Source organism: Monodelphis domestica, chromosome 3, assembly GCF_027887165.1.
Source record: "Monodelphis domestica isolate mMonDom1 chromosome 3, mMonDom1.pri, whole genome shotgun sequence".
In the NCBI taxonomy this organism is placed as follows: domain Eukaryota; kingdom Metazoa; phylum Chordata; class Mammalia; order Didelphimorphia; family Didelphidae; genus Monodelphis; species Monodelphis domestica.
In genome coordinates, this window is record NC_077229.1 from 439476040 (window position 1) to 439501910 (window position 25871).

The following is a 25871-nucleotide window of genomic DNA, read 5'->3' on the forward strand; positions in this document are numbered from 1 at the left end:
AATTCTATGATTCATCTATGGGCCTCTATTAAGTGCCTATCATAGGCTCAAAAAGCAGTGGACCAGGTTGGCTGACCTTCTCTGCATGTCTTTAATATCCATTAAACACCAGGCAGTGAAAATCAAGGTAAAAATGAAAAATGTTAAAATTTTTACCTTTTTTAAAAAAGGTTAAAAAAAAAACACCTTTCCTCAAGGAGCTTACATATAAGAAATAAAAATAAATAAATACAAAATATTTTGGGGAGGACTTCAGAATTTAATTGCTATGCCTCTGATTATATAATAATCTCACTAGGCAGCATTTAGCTGAGATATTTAAGGGCAAAGGCTGTTAGTACCATCAGACCATAGCCATGTTGCCTTTAGGTAGGTGGCATAGCAGAAAGAGTGCTGAGCTTTTAGGTAATAACATTCAATATCCTGAGTTCAAGTCTGGCCACTTACTCTGTGGCCCTGGTCAAGTGACTTAACCTTAGTTACCTCAATCTTCTCATCAGTAAAATGAGTTGGAGAAGGAAATGACAAACCATTCCAGTATCTTTACCAAGAAAACCCTAAACGAATCCCCACAGAGTCAGACACAATTGCAATGCCACTACAAATGACTGAACAACAATCACAGCAATATCTTGCCTTTGTGTAAAGTAGGTTTAACAGTAGAGGGAAGTACCCACAGAAGTAGACTGTGTAGCTCTGCTATGTATATCACAACACGAGGCAGTCTTTCCCATTGTAGCCATTTTGCATGCAATTTTTCAATAATTTGAACATTCTTTGTTATTACCTTTCTTTCTGACTGAAGCACAAACCGATCTATTCCAATCCAATGGCCACTGTTGAATTTTTTAAATTTGTTGGTGAATTGAGTGTAGCACTTTAACAGCACTTTAATAATCTTTTAGAATTTTAAATAGCTCAGTGGGAATTCCATCATCTCCACTAGCTTTATTGTTAGCAATGCTATGGTTTTTCCAGTAGCAATGTATGGCTGTGATTGTTGGGCTGTATGGAAAACTGAGCTCTGGAGAATCAAAGCTTTCAAAATGTAGTGCTAGAGAAGACTTTTGAGAGTCCCTTGGACAGCAAGGAGCTCAAATCAGTCAATACTTAAAGACATTAATTCAGACTATTCCCTGGAAGGTCATATTCTGAAGCTGAAGCTTCAAAGCTTTGGTCACAAAATCAAAAGAGATCCTTTTCATTGGAAAAGACCCCAATGTTGGACAAGATTGAAGGCAAAAGCAGAACAGGATGGCAGAGGATGAAATGTAAAGATAGTGTCATGGAAGAAACAAACACGAACTTAGACTTCAAGAGATAGTGAAAAACAAGGGAATGCTATATTCTATGGAGTCACAAAAAGTTGGACACAACTGAATGACTGAGCACCAGCATCAAGACCCTTTGAGGGAGTTGCCAAGGAGTTGGATGGCAGTAAGGAAGGGCAATTGCGATAGGACTGAGTCTCCCCTTCCCCCTAAGGGGACCCATCTATCTGCAGGTGAGCCTGTGAGTTTAAGTCAGTCCAGCTACCCTATCATGCAGCACACTTTTAAAGGTGAATGATCTGAAATCATCCCCAGGGTATCTGCTTGAGAGCTCCAGAGATGCCAGTGGACAGATTCTTGGGCTGCTCAGGCTCCAGGACTGAGGGCTCTGCACTAGCTATAGTCATCCTAGGGCTGGAAGATTGGGGAAAGAATCTAAAGCAGAAGTTTTGTCAAGATGGGAATCCCTGGGTAGAGCCAGGAGTACTGGTCATCTCCCCACCTGACTTCTTCTTCCCTAATTCCAGTTAATTTGAAAGCAATGATTTGTCATCAGTGATATTTCCTTCCCATTTTACAATAGACTGGACTATCCTCTGGTCCTTCTTAGTCCAGCAGATTGAGGTGCTAGTATTTCAGGACAATTATAATGATGATAATCTAGATTAATATATAACAGCTATAGACCCTTCTTCACAACAAGCCGAATTTCAATTATTTCCATTTTGTCAATGAGGAAACTGTGGCTCATAAAGAAGTGACCTGCATATAGTTAGTAAGAGGGGAGATTCCAGCCCAGGTCTTAGGATTTCAAGTCAAGGGATGCTTTACACTAAATTTGCATGGTCTCTTCTGGAGTAATAGAAAATGCCACCTGCTACTTGGAATATACTGTGGAGAAACCAGAAAGAGTGCTTTGCACTTAATAGGGCACCTAATGCATGGACATCATTAATGCAAATTAACTATTTACAGAAAGCATAAAGAGGTGAGATGGTCAGGAAGTCAGCACTTAACTTTGAAAAATGGAGTTTAGTCAAACTAGGTACCCATGGATAGAATATGAAACCTGTAATTAAGAAGACCTGAGCTGGAATTTGGTCTCAGACCTTTACAAGCTATTGTGAAAGTTGATAAACCTCATCCTACCTCAGTTTCCTCATCTATAAAATGGGGATGATAATAATGAAATCTACCTTGCAGAGTTGTTACAATGATATAAAATGAAATAACATGTAAAATGGTTTGCTAACTTTAATACACTATTATCTTCATCATTATCATCATCATTATACATCTCTCCTCTAGAGAAATGGAGGTTATGATCATAGATTATTATAGACCATGGTTGGTTTTGCTTTGACTCTTTGTAACAAGAGAGAATTCTAAGGAGCATTTTATAACACCAAATAACTGTGATACATGCATCCATAAAACATTTTCTTTTTTTTAAAAGGGCAGTTAATGTTCCTTGTATTTTTTCTAAGTCTTATTATTGTCATTTATTTCAATAAACATATATTAACTGTGCTGGAAATGAATTTCTTTCTCCAGTGTTGCTTTTTTTTATGTCATCTTTCAGTGCCCTGGAGGTCAAATACCACTAAGCAAATTCAGGTATGGAGGAGCCTCATAAAAAGGAAGTTAAAGAAATAATGAACTAAAGATACAGGAAACAATGATTCCACAAGCACTGCTCCTTGGACGATCCAGGCAAATTAAGAAACTATGATTGGTTCCTGAGATGTGATGTGTGAGAGTTAGTGGGTGGAGAAAAAAGCTTATAAATTCAGACTAGCAGCAAGTCTGGGTCTTTGACATGGGCATGGAGAAGCAGAGTGGACCCTTGGTGGAATGTAACTAGAAGTCCATAATGGCAGCTGCAGATTAGAAAGATTAAGTACTTCTCTACTGCTCTCCTACTTTTTCCTCTCTTTACTACTACTACTACTACTACTACTACTACTACTACTACTACTACTACTACTACTACTACTACTACTACTACTACTACTACTACTTTTGATTTAGTTATTAAGCTACAAACAGAGTCATAATTTTAAATATTACAACTCCCTATCTCTGCTAGGTGTGTGTGAGATACAAATACTCCCTAGACTTCAAGGAGCTTAAATTTCTTAGGCAAACACAACATATTCAGAGAGAAATGAAATACATGGTAAAGATTAAAGGGAACAAAGACCAGAGCTCTAGATCTGGGAGAGACTTGAAAGACTTTTTAGTCCAATTTTCTAATGTAACAGCTAATGAAACTGAAGACCAGAGAGGCTAAATCACTTGCCCAAGATCAAATAGGTAATAAATATCAAAGATGGGATTTGAACCCAAGTCCTTTGATTCCAGATGCTGTCTTTCTACTCTGTTTCCCTTCCATAATCAGAATAAAAAGACTATCCAATGTTTATTTTCCCCCACATTTCTTATCAGCAATCTACAAGTAGCTTCAGAGTAGGAGACCTGGTGATGCCCACATTAAAGATGTCAACTGGAGGCTGGTCTGTCTGCCTCTCTGATGGTGATAATACAGTGATCCTAGACAATTCCAAAAGTCTCAGGATAGAAGATCCTATCTTCCTCCAGAGAGAGAGAACTGATGAACTCAGAATACAAATTGAAGTATAATTTTTTCACTTTAATTTTTCTTGCTTTTTTCCCATCATGACTAATATGGAATATGTTTTATATGATTTCACATATAAAATAGATATGTTGCTTGCTTTTTCAATAACTGGGGAGGTACTGAAGGAAGAGAGAACTTGAACCTCAATAAAAAATAATGTTAAAATAATAAATAACAAATTTGAAAAATAAATTTAATAGCTTTTAAACCTTTCCTTTAGAAAGGGTAGGATCTGAACTTTGCAATTCACTCTCCACTTGTATCTGCAGTTCTAATTGGTTTGAACTCAATAGGAACAAGATAATTTTCCACTTTCTGTACACCCTGCCCCCATACCCTAGTACTTCTTGGTGTTCCTCCTCTCCTCTCTTTCTAGGTTCCTTCTGCATTCTGTCTTTTGCTCCTTGAGGGCAAGGAGTGTTCTTTCTTTTAACTTATATTTCCAGTGCTTAGCACAGTACCTGGCACATACTTATTGATGTTCAGTTGCTTTACTTATATCTGACTCTTTATGATCTCATTTGGGATTTTCTTAGCAAAGACTGTGCCATTTACTTCTCTGGCTCATTTTACAGATGAGGAAACTGAGGTAAGCAGGGTTAAGTTACTCACCCAATGTCACGCAACTAGCAAGTATCTAAGGTTAAATTTGAATTCAAGTCTTCCTGACTCTAGTTGGTGCTTAGTAAATGTTTACTGAATTGAAATTGAATTGAATTAGCCAAACAATGTTCATTCAAATATGATAATCCTGGTAAGACTGCTAAACTTTTCAGGGACACAGACTGAGCAGAGTGCCACAAGTTCATCTGGAGCTGAGATAGTAAAAAATGGCAGCAGTAATGGCAACCACTCAATTGGTTCTTGGGAAATAATTAAAGATCCTGTTTGTCTCTCACAGGCTTCTTATTCTATATATGTGGTAACAAGTATGAGATTATTATATTGTATACATTATTATTTTATCTACATAGAATAGAAATGGGAGTGGTTGTACAACTTGATGGGTAGGGAGATGGTGCTGGTCTAGATTCATGCTTTCTTGGATAAAGGCAATTCCCAGTGTGGAAACTTTCCCCACTAATATAAAGAGAGGTTGTACATGTGTGGCTTTAGTCAGGAACTACTATATTCAAGTTCTGCCTCTGACAACTTATCTATTATTTGTCATTCTACAATAACTAACTAGGAGAATGGCAGAGGGGAAATGGGAAATCTGGATCCATACATGTGTATTCCATTCTATAGACATCTTTATGTTAATTCGCCTAAAAGTCAAATAGATTAAAAGAGAATGTAGAGACAGTGCTTATTGATAAAGCATTATTTATGTTCAACTATGAGAGAAGTAAATCAAATGACCGGTAAAGGGCTCCCTCTAACAACAGTCTAGAGTAGCAAACCTATATGAAGAAGTACATAGATAGGCTATGTTCTAGACTTTTTTAATCAGCTAAAGAGGGTCATTAGGTACATCTTGTACATCAATATATTATGAAGAATCAACAACAGAATCTACAATTAGATTCCTTTTAAAAAACAACTAGTGACACTGGCAATTAGTGAACTCTGCATGATAGGCGTGATTAACCACCTTGGCACGGTTTGGATAAACAAAATTAATGGACTAGTTGCCAAACCTCACTTGGCCTTAGTTTGACAACATGGTTATTTGTAGCCCTCTGGGTCAGCAGGGAAAGTGTGCCAGCCTGGTCAATCTTTGTGTTCAGACCCTCCCAGAGACTACAGACAAGATGCTCTGGCCCAGCAACAAAATATTGGGACATGCCACTCTGTCTGTATTAGCTGAAGGGCTTATCTCTCTGCCACACACGCTGGACTGCAAGACCATTGACAGTGATTAAATGAACCAATATTACAGAGTTTAAGACTGTCGAGTAAGAGAACACATAACCAAAGCCAAAATGGATTTTGAGAATGTGGCGACTACAGCCTGAGAAAGATTATAAGTAGATTACAGGCAGTACATTTGGCTCACTAGAAGAGCCTGTCGGCTCCTGAGGAGATAATCTTGGGCAAGTCAGAGAATGAAAGAAAAGTTGGAGGGGACCTCAAAAGCTGTATCACCCAAGAGAAATTCCTCCTTCAAACTATTGACCAAGTGGCCATCCAGCCCATGCCTGAAGACCTCCAGTGGCAGGATTATCAATTTCACTTTTCAATCTAATTATTAGCAAGTTGCCCCACCCCCCAATATCAAGTCTAAATTTGACATTCTGTAATTTCAGCTTACTGTTAATAATTATGCTTGCTAGGGCCAAGGAAAATAACTAATGTTTAAAAGAAAAATTTCCCCAATGTAGCCAGTGCATCTCTTTAGATCATCTGTAAAATGGGGATAATATTTGCACTACATAGTTCACAGTGCTATTGTGAAAGAAGTACTTCTTAAACTTTGAGTCATCTTAATATTATGTGCTTGATAGACGTTTCCAATTAACTTGCTAAGTGTGAGTTACTGAAGCACTAAGCAGGAGGAGCATCACTGGAAGAAACATATGTACTTCTAAGAAAATAACTACCAGTGGAAAGTCTCATTTGAATATACATAATATGGTCTGCTTCTTAAAGCAATTTCATCACATCACTTATCATTGTTGCTAAGTTGGTGGCAGACACAGCATGGATGCCCAGCAACAGAACTGGAGACTATAATGGCCACTGACCCTTATGGTGACAAATAAAACTCCACTTCCTTCTCATCCACCTTGGGATGGCTCATGATGCCAGTCTAGAAGTTGGAAGAAACTCTGCAAATTTTTCATAGTGTCACTGAAGACAAATTCATATCTGATTGTATCTGAATTACTTCTTTCAGAAAATTAATCCTACAAATAGATTGATAATCCCCCAAAAAGATACATTCTGACTTTATGCTGTATCGTCCTGGTTCCTTTGTATTACTGTCATAGTGGCATGCCTCCAATATGAAGGCAGAAAAAGAGACTGACTTAAACAGATTATTAAAGAGGATGGTAGGTTTTCTAAAACCAAGGAATACTTTTGTTCCCTCTTATCATACTGTTATAGTTTCATTTCTTTGAATTTTAAAAAATTCTCAATTTTCAAGAGATCATCATTAATATATAAATACCCTGAGGAAGTATTAAGCCTTATTAGTTGAAAATAAATTGAGCTTAAGAATTTGTAGTAATATGACATGGATGAGAAAAGAGAGAGAAGGGGAAGAAGGGCACATACTATTGCCTAATACTTTTGAATATTGATCATCTGAGGCTTGGTTGTAGAGAAGGACCACTTAGACTTCTGGAAAAACCTCAGAGCTAACATTTGTCTTCATATGGCCAATCTTACCTCACTCCAGTTGCTCACTGTCCAGTCAGATGGACACAAGATATCTCTGTTGCAGGAAATGAGAGCCTTTGGCTTAAGCAGGTGATGGCAGTCTTTAGCAGGGAGGGCCTGCTCATCAGAGCCCATTGTCTGGATACACATCACTGTTCTTTTCTTCTCTCCTAGAGGACCACAGGTTGCTGAACAGGCTTGCCATTCTCCTGCCCACCATCTATAAGAAAATTCATGGCAATTAAAAAAAAAGGTCAGAAAATGAATATTTAAAATTGTATTAACATGTAATCTGGAAAAAAATTAAAAATAAAGTTCAGGGAAGAATTTAGAATATGAATTAACAGGTAGATTGCCAAAAAAAAAACCAAACACCCAAAAGACAGCATATATCTAGTTCCATATATTTAAAATAAAAATGTAGTCATTTTCTAAACCAAGGCCTTTTGAAGAATTTTTTTTATTTTGGGGAGTTAAAATTTCTCAGCAAATGAGATCACTTGCTTTCAGTGCTAGAAATTCTGGGTACCATACATTGAAAAATAATTAATATTTTAGAACTGTATGATGTGAATCCAGACTAATACCTCCTCTACTAATTTAATTACGTTGTTCTACCTTTGGCATTTTCCCAGGAGACTAACCAAACACACTGCTGAATATAGGAAATGTCATTCTGGGTTCTCCTTAATCTAAGCTGACTGAATGCCTGACTTATCTAATTACTCTTTACTGGGCTTTCAGCTGTGTCCCTAAGAAGCGATAATGGACTTTCTTATTTTCCCTTCTTGGTATTTCCTCCACACTTTGATGGACACTTTGCATATGCTTGTCACTAACTTAAAGATGAAAAAGTATCCCCTTTCTTTGCACCATGAGATCTTTCTGACAGGGATAAGGAGAAGAGGAGTAGCTTTCTTGTCACTTGCTACCTGCCATTATCCATCTCATTCCTTCTGCCTTTCACCTTATTCCCACTACCTCTATTTCAGGAAAAATTATGAAGAACTACAGGCAACATCCTCTGAGTTTCTTGGGCAGAATATTACATGAGAGACAATGGAATGGGCTTCATCAAGTTGAAGACAGTGTGTGGGGAGGCTAGACTGAGAAATATTTGTAGGAACAAAAACTCTCCATCTCTAAGGAGGAAAGCTACTTTTGTATTAACATTTATTTATATCTGATAATTGTCTATATTACCAAAATCACAGTGGGTGCAGAATATAAGGGTCTTGCTCAGGGTCACAAAACTACTAAGTACCTACTTATTTGAATTCAAGTCTTCCTGACTCCGGACTTAGCACTCTATCCAGGGTACCATCAGCTATCTACATGAGTAGAAAAGTGTAGAGTTTGAATGTAGAAGATAGTGCAAAGTTGATCTGGTTCAATAGAGGGTAGAAATAGGGAAGGGAGAAGAATGTAGTTGGAACATAGGTGAGAACTAAGAGGTGGAAGATCACTGTGAGAATGATCTCACAGGTCTAGGGATGACTGAGCAGAAGGAAAGATAAAATGATAAAAGATGATTAGAATTTCAAAAGGCATTTCAGAATTCATGAGGATGGGGATGGCACATTGGGGGTGATGACAGCATCAAGGGTATGGTCATCTTTGATGGATCTAAAGTGGAATGGGGGAGAAGGTCATGGGAAAAGAATGGATCAGGAAGTTGTTGTTTGTCCTGTTTTCAAAAAAGACCAATAACATCATGAAGAGTGATATGTTGACTTGCATTTGGATTGGATTTGAGTATGGCAGATTTGTGCAGAATTGCCAGTCTTACTCTCTCTTCTAGAGTCATTGAAGTCCAGCAGCAGGACAAAAGTCAGGATTACTGGTGATGGCACACTTTGCAGTGTGTCTTTAATGCCTTTCTAAGCTCTAAGGGCTTCATTAGGCTTGCTTCAGTCACCTTAATGGTCATTAGAACAAATTGTTCTTGTCTTCCTGTTCTGATGGGAGAAGTTTAGAAGGATGCCTACCCTGAACATTTGAAGTTTGGGAAGTTAGGGTGCTTGAGGGAATATGTTATAGAAGAAATGCCTTATAGCTCTTAACTTATATTCATATATTATGAAACACGTAAGGCAGGAAAAAAGACACAGTGTTGTTGTGGTTAGAGTGCTGGCCATGGCATCAGGAAGATCTGTGTTTAGGTTCTGCCTCTGATACACATTAGTGACCACAGGCAACTGCTTAAGACCATGTGTTGCTGATCTAGAATGGACTAAAATTCCCTACAATGATGAAATTGCAAATCCACATGCAACAACAACATACAAATATAAGTTAATATAATCAATATATCTTAGTAACATGGTATAGGGGAAAGAGACCTGGCCTTAGTGCCAAGAAAATCTAGGCTCAAATTCTGCCTTTAATATTGATAGTCAACCTGGTTAGAGCATTCAAAGCCTTTAAATCTCAGATCCTTTAATGGCAAGAGGGTGATAATAATAGCATCTATTCTCATCAGGTCATTATGAAGATTAAATAAGATAACTGTATGTAAAATGCTTTTTAAGTCTTAACATGCTACATAAATCTTAATTATTATCATCATTGTTCTTAAATAAATCCTCTTCTCAGTCTTGAGTCTTTTCTCAGTCCTTCTTGACTGTAGATCATTCAGGACTGTTGATTCTCTCTTCCTGTTTTTCTAAAGATGAAGATCTTTTATACAACTGCCCTGTCTTATCCCCTATCTCTACCCTCACCCAGCCACCAAACTAATTCCATTCCTTATCATATATCTCCTGGAAAATGGTAAACAATTCTGAACTGGTTTCTCTGCTTCCAAAAGTAGCTCTTCCTTCTCCAATCCATCTTTCACACAGCTGCTATAATTATCTTCATTTCAGTTCATTGGTCATATCCCTCTACACTCAAAATTTATCAGTGGATCCCTATTGCCCTTGGGAAAAAACCCAGAAACCTCAATTAGCCTGACATTTAAGACCTACAGCAATCTGGCTTCAAATAACTTTCCAGCACTCACTTTCACTTACAATGTTCCAGCCTAACTGAACTATTACCTTTTCCTCAGTCTCTCTCTCTCTCCCCACCCCCCCTCCCATCCCAGAGGCTTAGTCAATGAAAATTTCTTCCATTTTATGCAACACAATATAAGCACAATGTTTAAAGTTCAGCAGAGATCCAGAAATCAAAACAAGGCTTTTTGTGTACAGATTGTATGTGCCTTCTTCCATACTGAGAATATGCTTTATGCCTAAAACACAATTCCTTTCAATCTGTTCTTCTTTGTCATAAGTCCTTCAGAGTTATCCTGAATCATTACATTGCTGAGAGTAGCTAAGTGAATATGTATTCTTGACTAACCTTAGTGGCACACAGGCACTCAGAAAGCGGAGATATGATGAAAGGAAAAGTAATTAGTCCTAAGAGAATTTGGAAAGTGAGAGGTCATAGAAATTTAGGACTTGTCAAGTCACTTAATAAATAATCTCGTCCTTCAATGCCTTCCCCCCACCTACCCACCTCCATACTAATTTTTTGAAGGTCAGGATATTTTTGAGATAGGAGCAGAAGGAAAATATTCTTGTCATACAAAAACAAAATGACTAATATGTGGAGGACTGGGCTTTTTTTTTTTTTTTGAGAGCTCTAGTCTTAAGAGTCAAGAAGTTCTACATTCAAATTCTGCTTTAGATTTTTATGAGTTCTTTTATTACTTAACCTTTCTTAGTCTAAATTCTCTCATCCATAAAATGAGGGTAATAATTGTGGTTAATTCACAGTGATGTGAGAATCCAATGAGATTAAATATTAATGATCTTTGCTGAACCTTAAAGCACAGTATAAATGTCAGTTATTACTCTTTTCTTTTTCCTTTAAGGATCACAGTGTAGAAGTCATAGCTATAGACATGATTATCTACTAACAACAACAACAAAAAAAACCCCAACAAAAAAACAAAACAAAACCCGGAGGTGTTCTGGTATTGTTGGGGGGTAGAGATGGGTTGTCAGGGAGCCCATTTCCCATTTAGGACTTACAAGCTTTTTCATTGTAATTATCAAAGCACCCTTTCTCCTCATAAAGGGCAGAAAAAAAGTTCCATTTCAAAAGCCTTATCTCATTCAAAAAGGAGCACCTGTAATGCTTAATTGGAGAGCACAGTTCCATGGGAAAAGATTTAATTTCCTTGTCTCCAAGATGCTTTGGCAATAGGGAACCATTGGAGCAGGTAAAAGGACCCAAGATCCCTGGGTTCGTCAGCTTATATCCTGATCCACTGCTTCGGAAGTTTGATGAGCACAGGATCTAAAGTCAGTAACACTTGGGTTCAAATTTTGCCTCAGACACTACTTGAAGGACCCTAAACCACTTCCTTGCCCTCTCTGGGCCTAAATTGCTCATCTGTAAGAACTAAGAGGTCAGATTATATGACCTTTAAAGTCCCTTGAAACTCTAGGACTATGTTCCTACATAGTGAAAAGAACAGAGACTTGCAAGGTAGAAGGTCATAGGGGATCCACTACCTTCCAATGGAGCCCATCCCATTTTTGGATTGCTCTTCTCAAAAAATAAATTGTCTATTAGAGATGTTCACAATTTCTTATGTATTCTTCTTTCTCACTAAAGATTTGTGTTTATTTATTGCTGTTAAGTTCACAAAACAAAAGAAAGCTTATTTTTTTTTTATTTTTTAAAAATTTAAAGCCTGAGAAAAACAGTCTTGAAAAAAAGTGATGCTCAGTTCTCAAGCACCAATGGCTTAGAACAGATTGGTTACTCATTAAAAGTCAGATCCAGGGTTGTCTATGACAGGAGAGTCACCAAAAGGCTGAGTGTGCTTTTTTCCTGGTTATTGATTGTCTTTTCATATACCTGTCCTATATTGTAAGTTTTTGAGAATTTCAGACTGTCTCCCATTTCTTTATGTCTTCAGCCCCTGACACAGTGCTTTATACAAAAGAGAAGTTAAGCAAAGGTTAATTTTTGAAGATATTGCTGCTTAAATCTAGGATTTATGAAGGCTGCATAAAGACAGTGCTTCTGTTGCACTCACCCTTTTCAAGACCATATCCTGAGTACTGTTTTCAGTTCTAAAGAGAAGGTGGAAAATGCCCAGAAAAGTGTGGCAAGGATGGGGGGGAGGAAGAGCAACTATGCAATAAAAGAACTGATTGAAACTACTCAGGATTTGTAGCCTGGAGAAGATAAAGTTTATGAGGCACATGCGAGCCATATTCAAGCATTTGAAGGTCTTTTATCTGTAAGATGGATTAGACTTATTCTATCCCAGCAGGCAGAGATAGGAGAAATGAGTAGAAGATGTAGAGAGGAAGATTTAAGCTTGAAGTAGGGGAGAAGATTCTTAGCAATGAGTGCCATCCCAAAGAGGAATGAACTGTTTTGGCCTGGAGACTAGCAAATGCTAGGTGTACACTTGTCATAGGAGGTGCATAGTCACATACAGATTGGACCAGATAACCATTGAAATCCCTTACAAGACTTAGATTATCTGACTGAGCTCTAAAATCTCAGATTTTCAACTTATTATCTATATATAACTCAGAGTAAATTATTTAACCTTACTAGAATTCCATCTCCTCATTTATACAGTGAAGATTTGGACTAAACGATATCTAAAATGGCATTGAGCTTCACGTTGTATGATCCCAAGGATGTACTAAGGACTTTCATATAAAATGCTCTCATAAAATTAAAGGAGGGAAAGACATCAACCTCAACCAAAGAAAAAAGGGTAATTCTCATGAAGAAAGTAATACCTAAAGTAGCCTAGAAGACTCAAATTCTTCTTTTAAGTAGCTTTCCAGAAATCTACTCACCACATTATTTTGTGATTCATACTTATCAAATAATTAAACCCAGACCACAACCATATTCTATTCCATAAACATATTCAATTCCCCAGGAAGGCATTATATTTAATTATACATTGTTGTAGGAACTGATACTATAACCATGGAAACCCGTAATTCCTTCCTGGACAATGGGCTCTTGTGATCTGAGACATAACCCTGAACAGAAACAAATCTCCTCTTAGCTCGAATCAGTGTTACCTGGGTGGACAATTCCTTTCATAGCATTTCTTCTGCCTCCCATTGGGCTGGGTTTCAGGGTCACAGAATGTAGTTCTGACCATGCCTCTCCCCTTCTTCATACAGCGGGCAGTCTGGCGGCGAATACCTAAGAATCAGGCAGAATGATTCACATATATTGAAGACTACATTGACTTCCTGTTTGATGTCTAATACACAAATATGGACATAGTAGGCTGCCATGCTTGTAGATGACAAGAAAACTCTTTTATTTAATGGACATGTACTTGTCCTTGGATCATAAGAGAATGTAAACCTTTAAATTTATGATCCTGATGATGAAGCCAAAGTGCTGAGTTGGTCTTCTAGGAGATAACTGTAGTCTATCTCAGCTAAATTGGCTGTATAAGTGCATAGCAGATTATGCTTCCAAAAAAATGGAACTTGTATTGGAAAAAACAGATATTCCTAACTACATGTTCTAATAAAGGAGCTACCAATCAGAGAAATGAATTGTAGAGTCACATGTAGGTTCTTGATGTCTTGGTCCTGGCCAGGAATATTTGGGTTAATATTTAAATCAATGAAAAAAATAAATATTCTTTAGACAAAGAAAACAAGTAAAAGTCTTATTGTAGGTACCATGAGGAATAAAATATAGTTCCTAAATTTTATTAAGAAATTAATCTGTCTCTCCAAGCCAAGTTGTTAGTTTTCTCTCCTTCCTCAAACCACTAAGAATTTACTTATCTATGTACATATTGTTGTATATACTTTCCTACACCAACAGAATATAAGCTCCCTAAAAATGGCTCCTTCCTTCCTCCCTCCCTCCCTCCCTCCCTTCCTTCCTTCCTTCCTTCCTTCCTTCCTTCCTTCCTTCCTTCCTTCCTTCCTTCCTTCCTTCCTTCCTTCCTTCCTTCCTTCCTTCCTTCCTTCCTTCCTTTTCTGCTTATTTAGCACAGTGACTAGATATAGAAGGATTTTGGTGCATTAAATTAAAGGCATCAAAGATTTTAGAGGTAGAAGGGATTTTAGGAATCATCTAATCCTGGAGATTGTCAAACATTGGCTGGAAAATCATATATCAAAGATGCTATAAACAGAATTCCTGCTTTGGGTGGAGGAGTGAACCTGATGATGTCTGAGGTCCCTTTCATCTCAGATTCTTTGATTTTGCTCTCAATTCAATTGATTAGAGAAGCAGGAAATTATTTCCTTCTTGAATATTTCCAGGGATAGTAACTTTAGACCTTTCTCAGCAATCCTTGCCAATGTATTTTCATCCATATGGTAAAGAAGTAATCTATTGTGCCTAGCCAAATCAACTCTGCTTTGTTTTAAGCTTATTACTCTTATTTAGTCCTCTGGATACATGACAAATTGCTCAGCATCCCTCTACATAATCTAAATTGTTTCCTAAAACATGATTCTAATCACATTCCCTTTCCTGACCAGAAACCTTCGGGTACTCCTTACTATCTGCAGTATAAACTCCAAAAGTTCTAGCCTAGAATCTAAGGCTCTCCACAGTCTTCCCCAAGCTATGTTCCTAGTCTTATGGCCTATTTTCTAATAAACCTTACAACCTAGTCACTTCAGTTCCTGAACATGCACAGCCTCCTGATTTTTTAATCATCATTTTAAACATTTAAACAAAAACATAATTTTAAAATATTTTATTTTAAAAAATGGCATTTTTTTTATCCAGGAAGTCCCTCTTCTCAGAGGAGGGCTCATCAGAAAAAGTGTAATGCATATATAACGAAAGCTGGTAAGTATATATTTACAAAGAGTCTTGTAAATCTAATCAAAAAGTACTTTAAACTAAAAAGGAAAGAAGAGGGGAAAGATTGCCAATGAATATCTGCCTACCACCCCCTTCAATACAAAGCAGCTGCAAACAAAAAAGAATAGCAGTTTAGAGACCCACAATTTCATCGGAGACAAAATCTAAGAAAATATCAAGAGGTAAAAACCCATGGGCTTATTTGCCTATCCACAAATGCCCCCAAATTAGGCAACAAGCAAGGGAATGGAAGGTTTTAAGGCAAGCAGCCAATTATCTCACAGTCATCTCTGAGAATTGGTGTGATGAAACTCATGTTTGGCCCATGACTATGAATGGATAGACTTTATTCAAAATGAACAGGACACATAAAATGTGGATGTGGGAAGGAAGAGAAGAAACACCTTTGAATAGCATTGTATAGTACAAAGCTAGATCGGGAAATTCAAGAACCAGAGGGGGTAAACAAGACTAAGGATTTTGAGGTTAAGGCCAATTAAAAAGAACATCAGAAATGATTTTGTTATTGGACTACACTATAGATAACTGGATAGAAAGAGGGAATAGATGAAGAGCTTGGTAAATACATCCCAGTCTTGGCATGGAGGCAAAGAAAACCTCAATTTTCCATATGTCTATTGGAGCTTTCTGAAGGTCAAAAGCCGAGCAGCTAACAACTTCTTAATTTGCCTCAGTTAATTTTACTCTTTAAAAGGTGAGGAAATCAATGAAGAGAAATTCTATTCCAGATGTTTCTCATCCATAGGGAAGAACTGGTTACTGGTACTGCAATGACAACAATGCAACTTTGTGGGATGAAAGAGACTTTTCAGTCCTTGAAAGAGGAAATCTAGATTATACTCTAACCATGCACTTTTGGGAAAGCACTTTTCAGAGGAAAGATAAGTAGCACCCCATAGGCTAATATAATATAATGTTAGTCAGGATAGGAGGTGCTCAAGAATTCTGAAAAACACAAAGAGAAACAGTTTCAATGAAAAAAAAAAGATTTGTGTGAAGAAGCCAATATGACTATATTGACAACACAGCAAGAAAACTAGGTCTAAAAATAAATGCAAACAAAATGAAAGCAAGGTCATGTAAAAGAGGAGAAATATAAGATAATGTCAGGTTTTAAAATCTATATTGAACAAAAAGGAAGATAAAAAAGGGATAGAACCTCTTCATGAATGAGACTATGATAACCAACAACAGAGAAGTGGAAAAAACAATTACATTTTTAATTTGCTTGTTTTCTCTGCCAAAGAGAACAACCTTTGCACTGGAAATACCAAAAGCAAAAATGACTGAGAGGGAATTGATACCCTCAATAAGTTAGAAGAAAGCACCTAGTTGCTCTTGATGAATTCATGTCATCTGATGCTAATGAACTATGTTATATCCTTGGATATTGAAAAACTGATGGATTTGATGGCCAAGATACCATCAATGATATGTGTAAGATTATGGAAAACAGGAGAGGAGTTATGACTGGAGATGGGAAAATGTCATAAAATTTTAAAAAGAGAGAGAATAATCTTCCAACAATAAACCAGTGAATCAGTCATATAGGCAGACTAAAAGAATAGTTGGTAATATGTGAATGTCAACAGGATAATGGAGTACCCCCAGGGAGCTTTGACTTACCTTATGTTGTCTTTTTTCAAAAATCCATTACTTGGTATAAATGGTATGCTCATAAAATCTTCAAATGACAAAAAGCTTATAAGGGATGGCTCACACAGTGAATGACAGAGTTAGAATCCAAAAGACATCTTTGGATGAATCTAATAAGATTAAATTCATTAGGCATAAATGACCAAAGTCTTACACTTGGGATCAAAAAAGCAACTTCACAAGTACAAGATGGGAAGATATGGAAAGAAAATAGTTGTTCTCAAAAAAAGATCTGGGGATTTCAGTGGACTACAAATTCATGAGTTAGCTATGTGATATGTCAGCCCCTCTCTTCCCTAAAAGTAAATTCAATTTCAGGCTACTTTAAAGGGGGACAACCTATAAAAAGAAAGAAAGAGGGATAACCCAACTTCCATACTCAAAAACAAATGACAAACATGAAAACCAGACACTTTATGTAAGATATTTTTTTCTGATTGACTGCTTTCCTTCTGATTGAATTGTGTTGATTTTATTAGTGCAAATGTTTTTTCAATTTCATGTAATTAAATTAGCTATCTTTTTGGTTTACTGCTTCCCTTTATTTGGCAAAGAAATCTCTGACTAATCATAGCATCCAAAGTTACCATAGCTAGTTCTCTTCTATTATTTTTTAAAAATAGTAGGACTATTAGTATTCACATTTTGTACCCATTTGAGTTTGTTGTGGCATGTGGGATGTGTTGATTTAAACCTATTTTCTGCCTGTGAAACTACTTTCCAGTTTTCCTATCAGTCCTCATTAAATAGGTAATTCTTTTCCAATAATTTATGTTCTTGGGTTTATTTCACATTGGGTTATTGATTTCAATGATTTCTTTTTAGTTCATTTATTCTGTTCCACTGATTTTTTTCTATTTCTTACTCAGTACCAAATGTATACCCAATTCTCTCTCTCATTCATTTAAGATAAATATTCTATGAAGCTGAATGATAGTTCTATCGCATGATTAAACAGGACTTGGGTCAAATACATTTTCAACTAAGAATCAGCAATATGCTATTTTTTAATTTCAGGACTAGACCAAGGGAACCATAGCATATTGGAGGCCATGTATACTAACCTTGGATCTGAAGGAGAAATCTCTTTTACAACATCTTTAGAGGGTTGTCACTAAGCCTTTGAATATTTCCAGTGACCAGAACTGTCATATAAGGCTATCCATTTCATGGCAGGGTAACTCCATGTGTTGGAGAATTGATTCTTACAGTGAGATAAATATCTAGTGAGAAAATTATACACTTCTAGAGGCCCTACCTGAACCTCATCTTAGGAGTCCCCCCCCCCCACCCAAGGACACATTTAGGAGCCTCTCTAAGAGTTAAGAGTAGTGCTTCTATTCCAATCAATGCTAGTTCAATCATTGATTCTAGTTCAAAATTGTTGGAATTTTGTTTCTGAGAAACTTTTATCTCTTCCACCTTGCATTTTGCTATTTCTACTCTTGGGATAATGCCTATAATTCCTTTGAACATTTTATTTAGTTTCTGTCATCATAAAATCACAGAGGGTTCTTCAGAGATAAAGATGATACTGCTGACTCATTCGTAAAATATACCCTGTAAAATACTTTTTTCCCCAGCAGGGATGGTGGATTTGTGTTGACTCATCTTATTTGATTCCTCTTGTGGATGGTGGCATGTAGCTCCATGAAGACTGTTGGGGGTTGGATGTGCAGTCTATGACCTGCCTGTGAAGCAAAGCTCTTCAGCTCAAATAGTGATTAAACCAATCTCATAATAAACACTGCTTTAACTAATTAAACTAAGATGGCAGATACAAAATGTTTCATTCCATCTCCCTACTCTTCACTTTCTTCTTTTTTTCTTCTTCCTAGTACCATTACAACAGGCAATTATTGAATGTCTAGTATTATAGAAGGCTCTGAGCTAGGTTTCATAGATGTTATTAAGAAGTATAAAGTCCCTAACTTCAGGGAATTAGCAATATGAAAGATTATACACTAAGGACTCAATTTTATGTTTATTATAACTGTGATATGAAACATAGAGGGGTTGTTATCTGCATTGGTCCAGGGAGTATTCACAATGAAAAACAAAATATGACACCTCAGATTCTTGAGATGTTTGAAGGGTTGAAGTACATGGTTTAAGGCAGTGTGGAAACACACTGGACTTGGAATCTGAAAACTTGAGTTTGAATATTGATTATGAAGTTATTGGAGTGACTAAGGTGAAGAACCTTGCCTATTCTGACCTAGGGTAGATGGGATTATGATCACTTATAGTGGGTGGCAAAGATGAGTCATAATTAAAAAAAAAAAACTCTTATCTTCTATCTTGGAATCAATACTGTGTCATTATTTCAAGGCAGAAGAGCTGTAAGGGCTAGGTAATGGGGGTTAAGACAAATAACTAGGAAATGTCTGAGGCCAGATTTGAACCCAGGACCTCCTCTAGGCCTGACTCTCTATCCACTGAGCAACCAAGCTGCCCCTAAAATGTATAATTTTTATTCTAATTCTGTTTTCTCTGTCAAAGAGAAAACACTTAGCACAATGCCTGGCATAGAATAGGCACTTAATAAATGTTTATTGATTCACTGATTGACAAAGAGAATGCTCTTTGTATTGATAAGTAAAGAACAAAAATTATTAGAATGGAATTGATGCCCATGATAAGTTAGGAGATGATAGGAAATCAGAACAGTCTCTACCCTAGAGAAGTTCACATTATAATGGGGGCGGGGAAGAACAATAACACCTAGAGGATAGAGATGATACATTTAAATCCTGTGTCACAGGGTTATTGAAAGTACTTTGTCAACCTTAAAAGTGATGGAAATGTTTGCTATTTGATAAAAACAGGCAAGCCTGCCATTGTACCTTAACAACTTGGAGGTTTGTTAGGCACCTCAGCTTATCAGAAAAAAATAGTTTTTCTCCTTCTGCTTTTATCTTTTAAGAGAAGGTCTTAAATGTGTCTTTGTAGAGGCTCAGATAGGGCCTCTGGAAGCGTATAGCATTTTCATCAAATGTTATTTCTCACTTTCTTACAAAAACTGAGGTAGTGTGCTAGATGATGTTTTCCTAAAAAAATTATGCATAAATCAAATTTGTGATATTCAAATCAAATTTTTCTATTCACTTTTATGATAATTTCAGAGATATCCCCTTAGGGATAATTATGGAAACAAATCATAAGAAAAGCACAGGAAAATAGTCAACCTTTAGGAAGTATTTGGAAGAAAATTGGTCTAATTTCTTACATAGCTACTCACTTGGAAGGTTCAGGAAGAAAGAACTCCTATACTCCCTAGGGACATCTTGTAGCCTGTAGGGACTGTGTACAGAGGAAAGCTTAAAAATAATAGAGGTGTAATTTTTTAGCTCACTCAGAGATATGCTAATGTTAGCAAAATGTTCTTCTAATAAAGATGAGGTCTCATGAATGAAGGAAAATATCACTGCCCCTCTGTGAAGGAGCATGAATGGCTTGAGTGCTGAACATGTGGAAGGAGAACTAAGTGGAGAGAAAGAGATGCTACAGAGGAGACATGGAACGACCAGCAGAGAGCTAGATTTGGAAGTAGGAAGACTTGGGTTCAAATTCTGATTCTGCCACTTATGATCTACATGACCTTAACTTCTGTGGGGGCATGGATTCTAAGATCTTTCTGGCTCTATGATCCTGAGAATTTTCTAGGAGCTAGGAGAGCTGTTACATAGTTATGGAGGAAGATAAAGACAAGTAGCATGGGGAAGAAGAGAAATTGGTTACACTTGCTTAGGATGATGGGTGGTAAAAGTTCTTGATAGCGAGTGATGTTGAGGAAATGATTCTCCCTGCCCCAGTCCTCCCGATTACTGTGGCAGGCAACATCATCCTCCCAGTCCTTCAAGCTTGCAACCTCATTTCCCATATTCAACCTGTTGCCAAGACCCATTTACCCACGTTTGCAACATGTCTCTAAAACTTCTCTTTCTCTCCTTTGACACTGCTATCACCCTAGTGCAAGCCCTTATCAACCACACATGAATGATTACAACACCCTTCTGGTGAGTCTGCTGTCTCAAGTCTCTTCCCACCCAAATTCACTCTCCAGTGAATTCAGGTACAAATATGATCTTCCTAAAGCTCAAACCTAATCCTATCACCCTCTATTCAATAACCTCAAGTGGCTACTTATTGCCTCCAGGATCAAATACAAAATTCTTTTTTTTTTTTATTCAAAGCCCTTCATAATCCAACCCCTCCCACCTTTGCAGGCTTCTTACATCTTCCTCCCCACCACATTCCCTTTAAACCAGTGATACTGGATTCTTTGTTTCCCCATGAACAAGATACTCTATTTCTCAGCTCTGGATACATTTTTGGCCTATCCCCAATGGTAGGAAAACTATTCTTTTTTCAATTCTGTTTACTAACATTCCTGGTTTCCTTTAAGTTCTAATTAAATTCCCATCTTTCATAAGCCTTTTAGAACCCCCTTTTGGGGGGTCAGTCAACAGTTTGTGTTAAATGGGTTTACTTATTTATATAATTTTTAATACAGAAAAGCTAAGGCTTAGATGATGAATAGTGAATTGATCCTATTAGAAACAAAATATGGCACAGATTCTAGATATATATCTAACTTCTAAATTATACTGTCTTCCTTCTATGAATTATTTCCAATTTATCCTGTTTATTTTTTTTTAATTTAGAGTATTTTCCCATGATTCCATGATTCATGTTCTTTCTCTCCCTTCTTCCCTTCCCCCTTCCAGGGCTAACAAAGTTCCACTGGAGTAATGTGTGAAGGAGAGATGGAAAAAAAGTCTGTAGCAAAGGCTGGAAAAGCAAGGACTTCAGAACTGTCAATCAAGATGAACATTCTATTTGGAATGAGGACTGGGGAAAGACAGTTAAGAAGGAGAAGGCAAACTGAAGATCTTGGTCTCTTTGCCTTGGGATGGAAAAGAAGAAGGACAAAGTCTTGCTTTCTGGTTTCTCTCTGCTATACTACATTAAACTTGAATCTTCAGGACCTGTTGACCATTTTCCCATATCTGAACTATATTCCACCATCCTCCAACTTAGGAATTGTTTAGTATTAGGGAAACCTCAAACCCTCTCTCCCCCCAACTTCTTTTGCTTTCCTCTTCTTTTAAATAACCCCCTTACTTAAATCTTAAAGAAGAGAGTGATTTATCTGCTCAACTAAAAGACTCACTCTGAGCTGATTTCAGTGAGACCAACAGAAGAATCAAATAGGGAGGGGAAGGAAGGAGGGAGGAGGGACAAAGAGGGAGGAAAAGGGAGGGGAAGGGAGGAGGGAGGAAATTGGCAGATCTGATCTTAAAATCATCATCTCTCACCTAAATAATCCCCTAATACAATTTGGCACCCTGAACAGACTGTATTCACACCCTGAACAGACTGTACTCACATCTTACACAGAGGAAGCCAAAAGAAGACAAGATGTTTAAGCAAATAATCTGTGGGATGATAGTGTTGGCAATAATTGCAGGATATTGGATATACAATATCTCATATAGTACCATGACAACTATAATTTTGGAATCCATGGGGTGCATTACAAATACCACCACTTTCATACTAAACATGCCATTTCAGAAAGACACTATCATATGGTAAGTATTGACGCAGGTTTACATCATTAGAATGGCTATAATACAAGCTCTTACCTGCCTGAAGAACTTTTATTAATTTGTAGCTCCAAAGACAACAGCACAAATCATGGTAGTTGACACCAATTTGGAAGTACTGGTAAAAAACATGTTTGAAGAATTTTTAAAGGAAAAAGGGCTAGATCAGGTCAAAGATAAGGGAAATGGACAGGCAGACAATGTACCAAAGGATAAAGAAAAGAAGGCCAAGAAAACCAAGTCGGGTGCACAGGGAAATGACAAGGACAAGGACACTAATGCAAACAAAGAGGCTGAAAAAATTCTTCCACTAAAGGACGTTACTAAGATCTCTGATACAGCTGGAGTGTTGCACTCCAAAGTCCATAAGCAATTTACAAGACAAGAATTGGATTCTATAAAGAAAAAATTTCCACAGTTTATATCTGAACCCCATAGATCTCATAAAGAATTAAAAAGAGCTTTCCATAGTTTTGAGCCAAGTTTTGAAGATGCTGAGTTCCTTTTGACAGAACTGTTTAGCCCCCCATGAACATTGCCAATTTATTGACAAAACAAGATCTGAAAGCATCCTGATGAGCTGGCCAACTGAGGAGCAAAGAGAGGATTTTGACTTCTCTAACCCTATTAGCATGAACTATCTGAGGAAGTGTAGAGATGATTTGCTCCAAGCTATCAAGATGTGTTGCTCCAAGCCAAATGCTTGGGATAAATTTGATAAGATAGTACAAGAAAAGGGAGAACATCCAGCAACATTTATTGACTTTTCTGAGACAGCAGAGGCTATCATGGGCATAGAGAAGGATTTGGATGAATCCAAGTCTCATGTTAGAAGACAAATTCTGAAAGGTTGCATACCACACCTTAGGAATTTCTTCAAACATTACTTTCCAAAATATGATTCAGTGAATTTGACAGAACTACAAGACTCTGCATCATACATATTTGACAGTCACACAGAGCAGAATAGACAGGTGGCAGAATTAAAGAAGGAATTACATGAGTCAGAGCAAAATTTAAAGGAAAAGGAGATTCAGGAAATCAAAAATACTCACACTGTTAAAACGTACACAAAACCTGCCTATCAGCAAAGAAAAGTACAAAGGGAGCCCAGGCAATGCTTTTTCTATCACAAAACTGGACATCTAATAAAAGACTGTTTTCTCAAAAAGAAGTATGAGGTTAACAATAAGAACACACAAGGCAAACACTATAATGAGCAGAAAAGTTCATGCTGTAACCACTTCACGTTAAGATCAAGTCAGGAAGCAGCAAACCTTCAGGAAATGAGGGAAGCTATAAATGCAGGGACTAAGCCCAAATATGCCGAAATTGTTGGGAGAGAATTATGAAGCCAAAATTATGGTGTAGTTTGGTACATGGAGATAGAGAGGTCCAAAATAGTAAAATACAGGCTGGTTTAAAACAAATGAGAAAACAGAAAAGGGATGATGCACAGGTGATGCAGAAAATTGAATCTGTTTGTACTGAGATGCGCAAACCAAGTAAAAAATCAAATTACAGGCAGAGACATGTGAAAAAACTTGAAAAAGTTAAAAACCTCATTGCTCAAATACAAACTGAGATAGGAGACTTAGAGGGAAACTGTATAGTAACCACTCATGAAAAAAAGTAGAAAACAAGTTAAATCATACTTAGAAAACTTTTTTTCAGTGTAGATTGAGCACAGGGATTGAATTTTGTACAAGAAAAAGTCAGAAGAATTCACATAAACTCAAGTAGGAGCTGGTGAAAGACACTGTGACACAAAATTTCAATTCTCTGCAACAAAAGGGCAGTAGCAGAAAGTGAAAACAAAAGGTTATTGTTAATGAAGCTGTAAAAGTTTTAAAAACACTCACAGATGTACATAAAAAGCCACAAGGAAAAGTTAATTCTTCAAATAGCTACATGGCACAGATTTCCTTAGAAAAAACAACTAGTTTGAATCCAGAAGCTAAAACTTTTCATCCTACAATGACTAATTTAGAAATTACAAAATTTAATGAAAATGAAGCTGAAATTACATTTGAAAATAATAATCATATTCAAAGTAATTGAGGTGGAATAGCAGTTAAATTTGAAAAGATGAATAGAATGCAAAACTTAGCAACTCATAGAATAGCCAAGGATTCAAATAACAGGCATGAAACCAACATTCCAAATGGAGGGCGGGGGTCTGGCTAAGTAAAACTATGTGAGATTAACCATAGCTATGATTTAAATTCATTTTCCAATGAGGTAGAAGATATAATACAATCAAACTTAGATGAATATCTCATAGGAAATTATTTAAATCAAGATTTAACCAGTTCAACCATACAATTGAAAGAAGGTAGCAAAGCAGTACAGAGTGATTCAATAACAATAAATTAAATATCTACACAAAAGCCAGAACCATATGTATGGATTAAAGTGGGAAAGAAAAACTACAAAGCTCTGTTTTTGAGGAAACAGTCTTTTATTAGGTGTCCAGTTTTGTGAATGTTTTAACAATGTGAATATTTTTGATTTCCTGAATCCCCTTTTCCTTTAAATTTTGCTCTGATTCATGTAATTTCTGCTTTAATTCTGTCACCTGTCTATTCTGCCCTGTGTGACTGTAAAATATGTATGATACAGAGTCCCTTAGTTCTGTCAAATTCACTGAATCATATTATATATCTAATATCCTGCAACTATTGCCAACACTATCATCCCACAGATTATTTGCTTAAACATCTCGTCTTCTTTTTGGCTTCCTCTGTGTAAGATGTGAGTACAGTCTGTTCAGGGTGTGAATACAGTCTTTTCAGGGTGACAAATTGTATTTAATTAGTTTAATCCCCTAATATACTGGGTTATACATGTATCATTGTTCAAAACTTATTTCCATGTAATTAATATTTGCAGTAGAGTGATCTTTTAACATCAAAATCCTAATTATGTCCCCATCGAACCATGTGATTGATCACGTATTTTTCTTTTGCATTTCCTCTCCCACAGTTCTTTCTCTGGATGTGGCTAGCATTCTTTCTGATAAGTTCCTCAGAAATGTCCTGGATCATTGTATTGCTGCTAGTAAAGAAGTCTATTACATTCGATTGTGCCTCTGTGTTCTCCTAGTTCTGCTCCTTTCACACTGCATCAATTCCTGGCGTTCTTAATTCGTCCTGTTTATAGCTTATTTGTTTATATTTGCTTTCTTGTTCTCTTCCTCAGTAGGTTGTGAGCTCCTTGAAGGCAGGAGATGCCTTTTGTCTCTTTTTGTATCCCTGATCCTTAGCATAGTGTCTGGCACTTGATAAATATTTCTTGATCATAAACCAGCTGATGGTGGTTTTGTTTATTTTCACTTGTTTTATTTTCTACAATGTGAAATAAAGCTTTTACCTCCCATCATACTCAGTATGATCATCTAAAGAGGGGAGAGGAAATGAGAAGGAATGATTCAGGTCTGTTCATCTGTGCTTTACACAGTACTTTTCTAGTAATGACTCTATGAGCTTGGTGTTGCAAGTATTATTACTCCAATTTTAC

The 25871-nt window shown here is 36.8% G+C and overlaps 1 protein-coding gene across 1 annotated transcript in view; it reads right to left on the minus strand.

The window, feature by feature from the left end:
• Window positions 1-25871, minus strand: part of ADAMTS12 (ADAM metallopeptidase with thrombospondin type 1 motif 12) — a 563652-nt gene that overhangs the window by 69175 nt on the left and 468606 nt on the right. The window contains exons 17-18 of the mRNA XM_003340624.4: window positions 13296-13422; window positions 7249-7459 (exon numbers count right to left, since the gene is read on the minus strand). Of these exons, the coding sequence (XP_003340672.2) occupies window positions 7249-7459; window positions 13296-13422 (338 nt within the window). The remainder of the gene's footprint in view (window positions 1-7248; window positions 7460-13295; window positions 13423-25871) is intronic.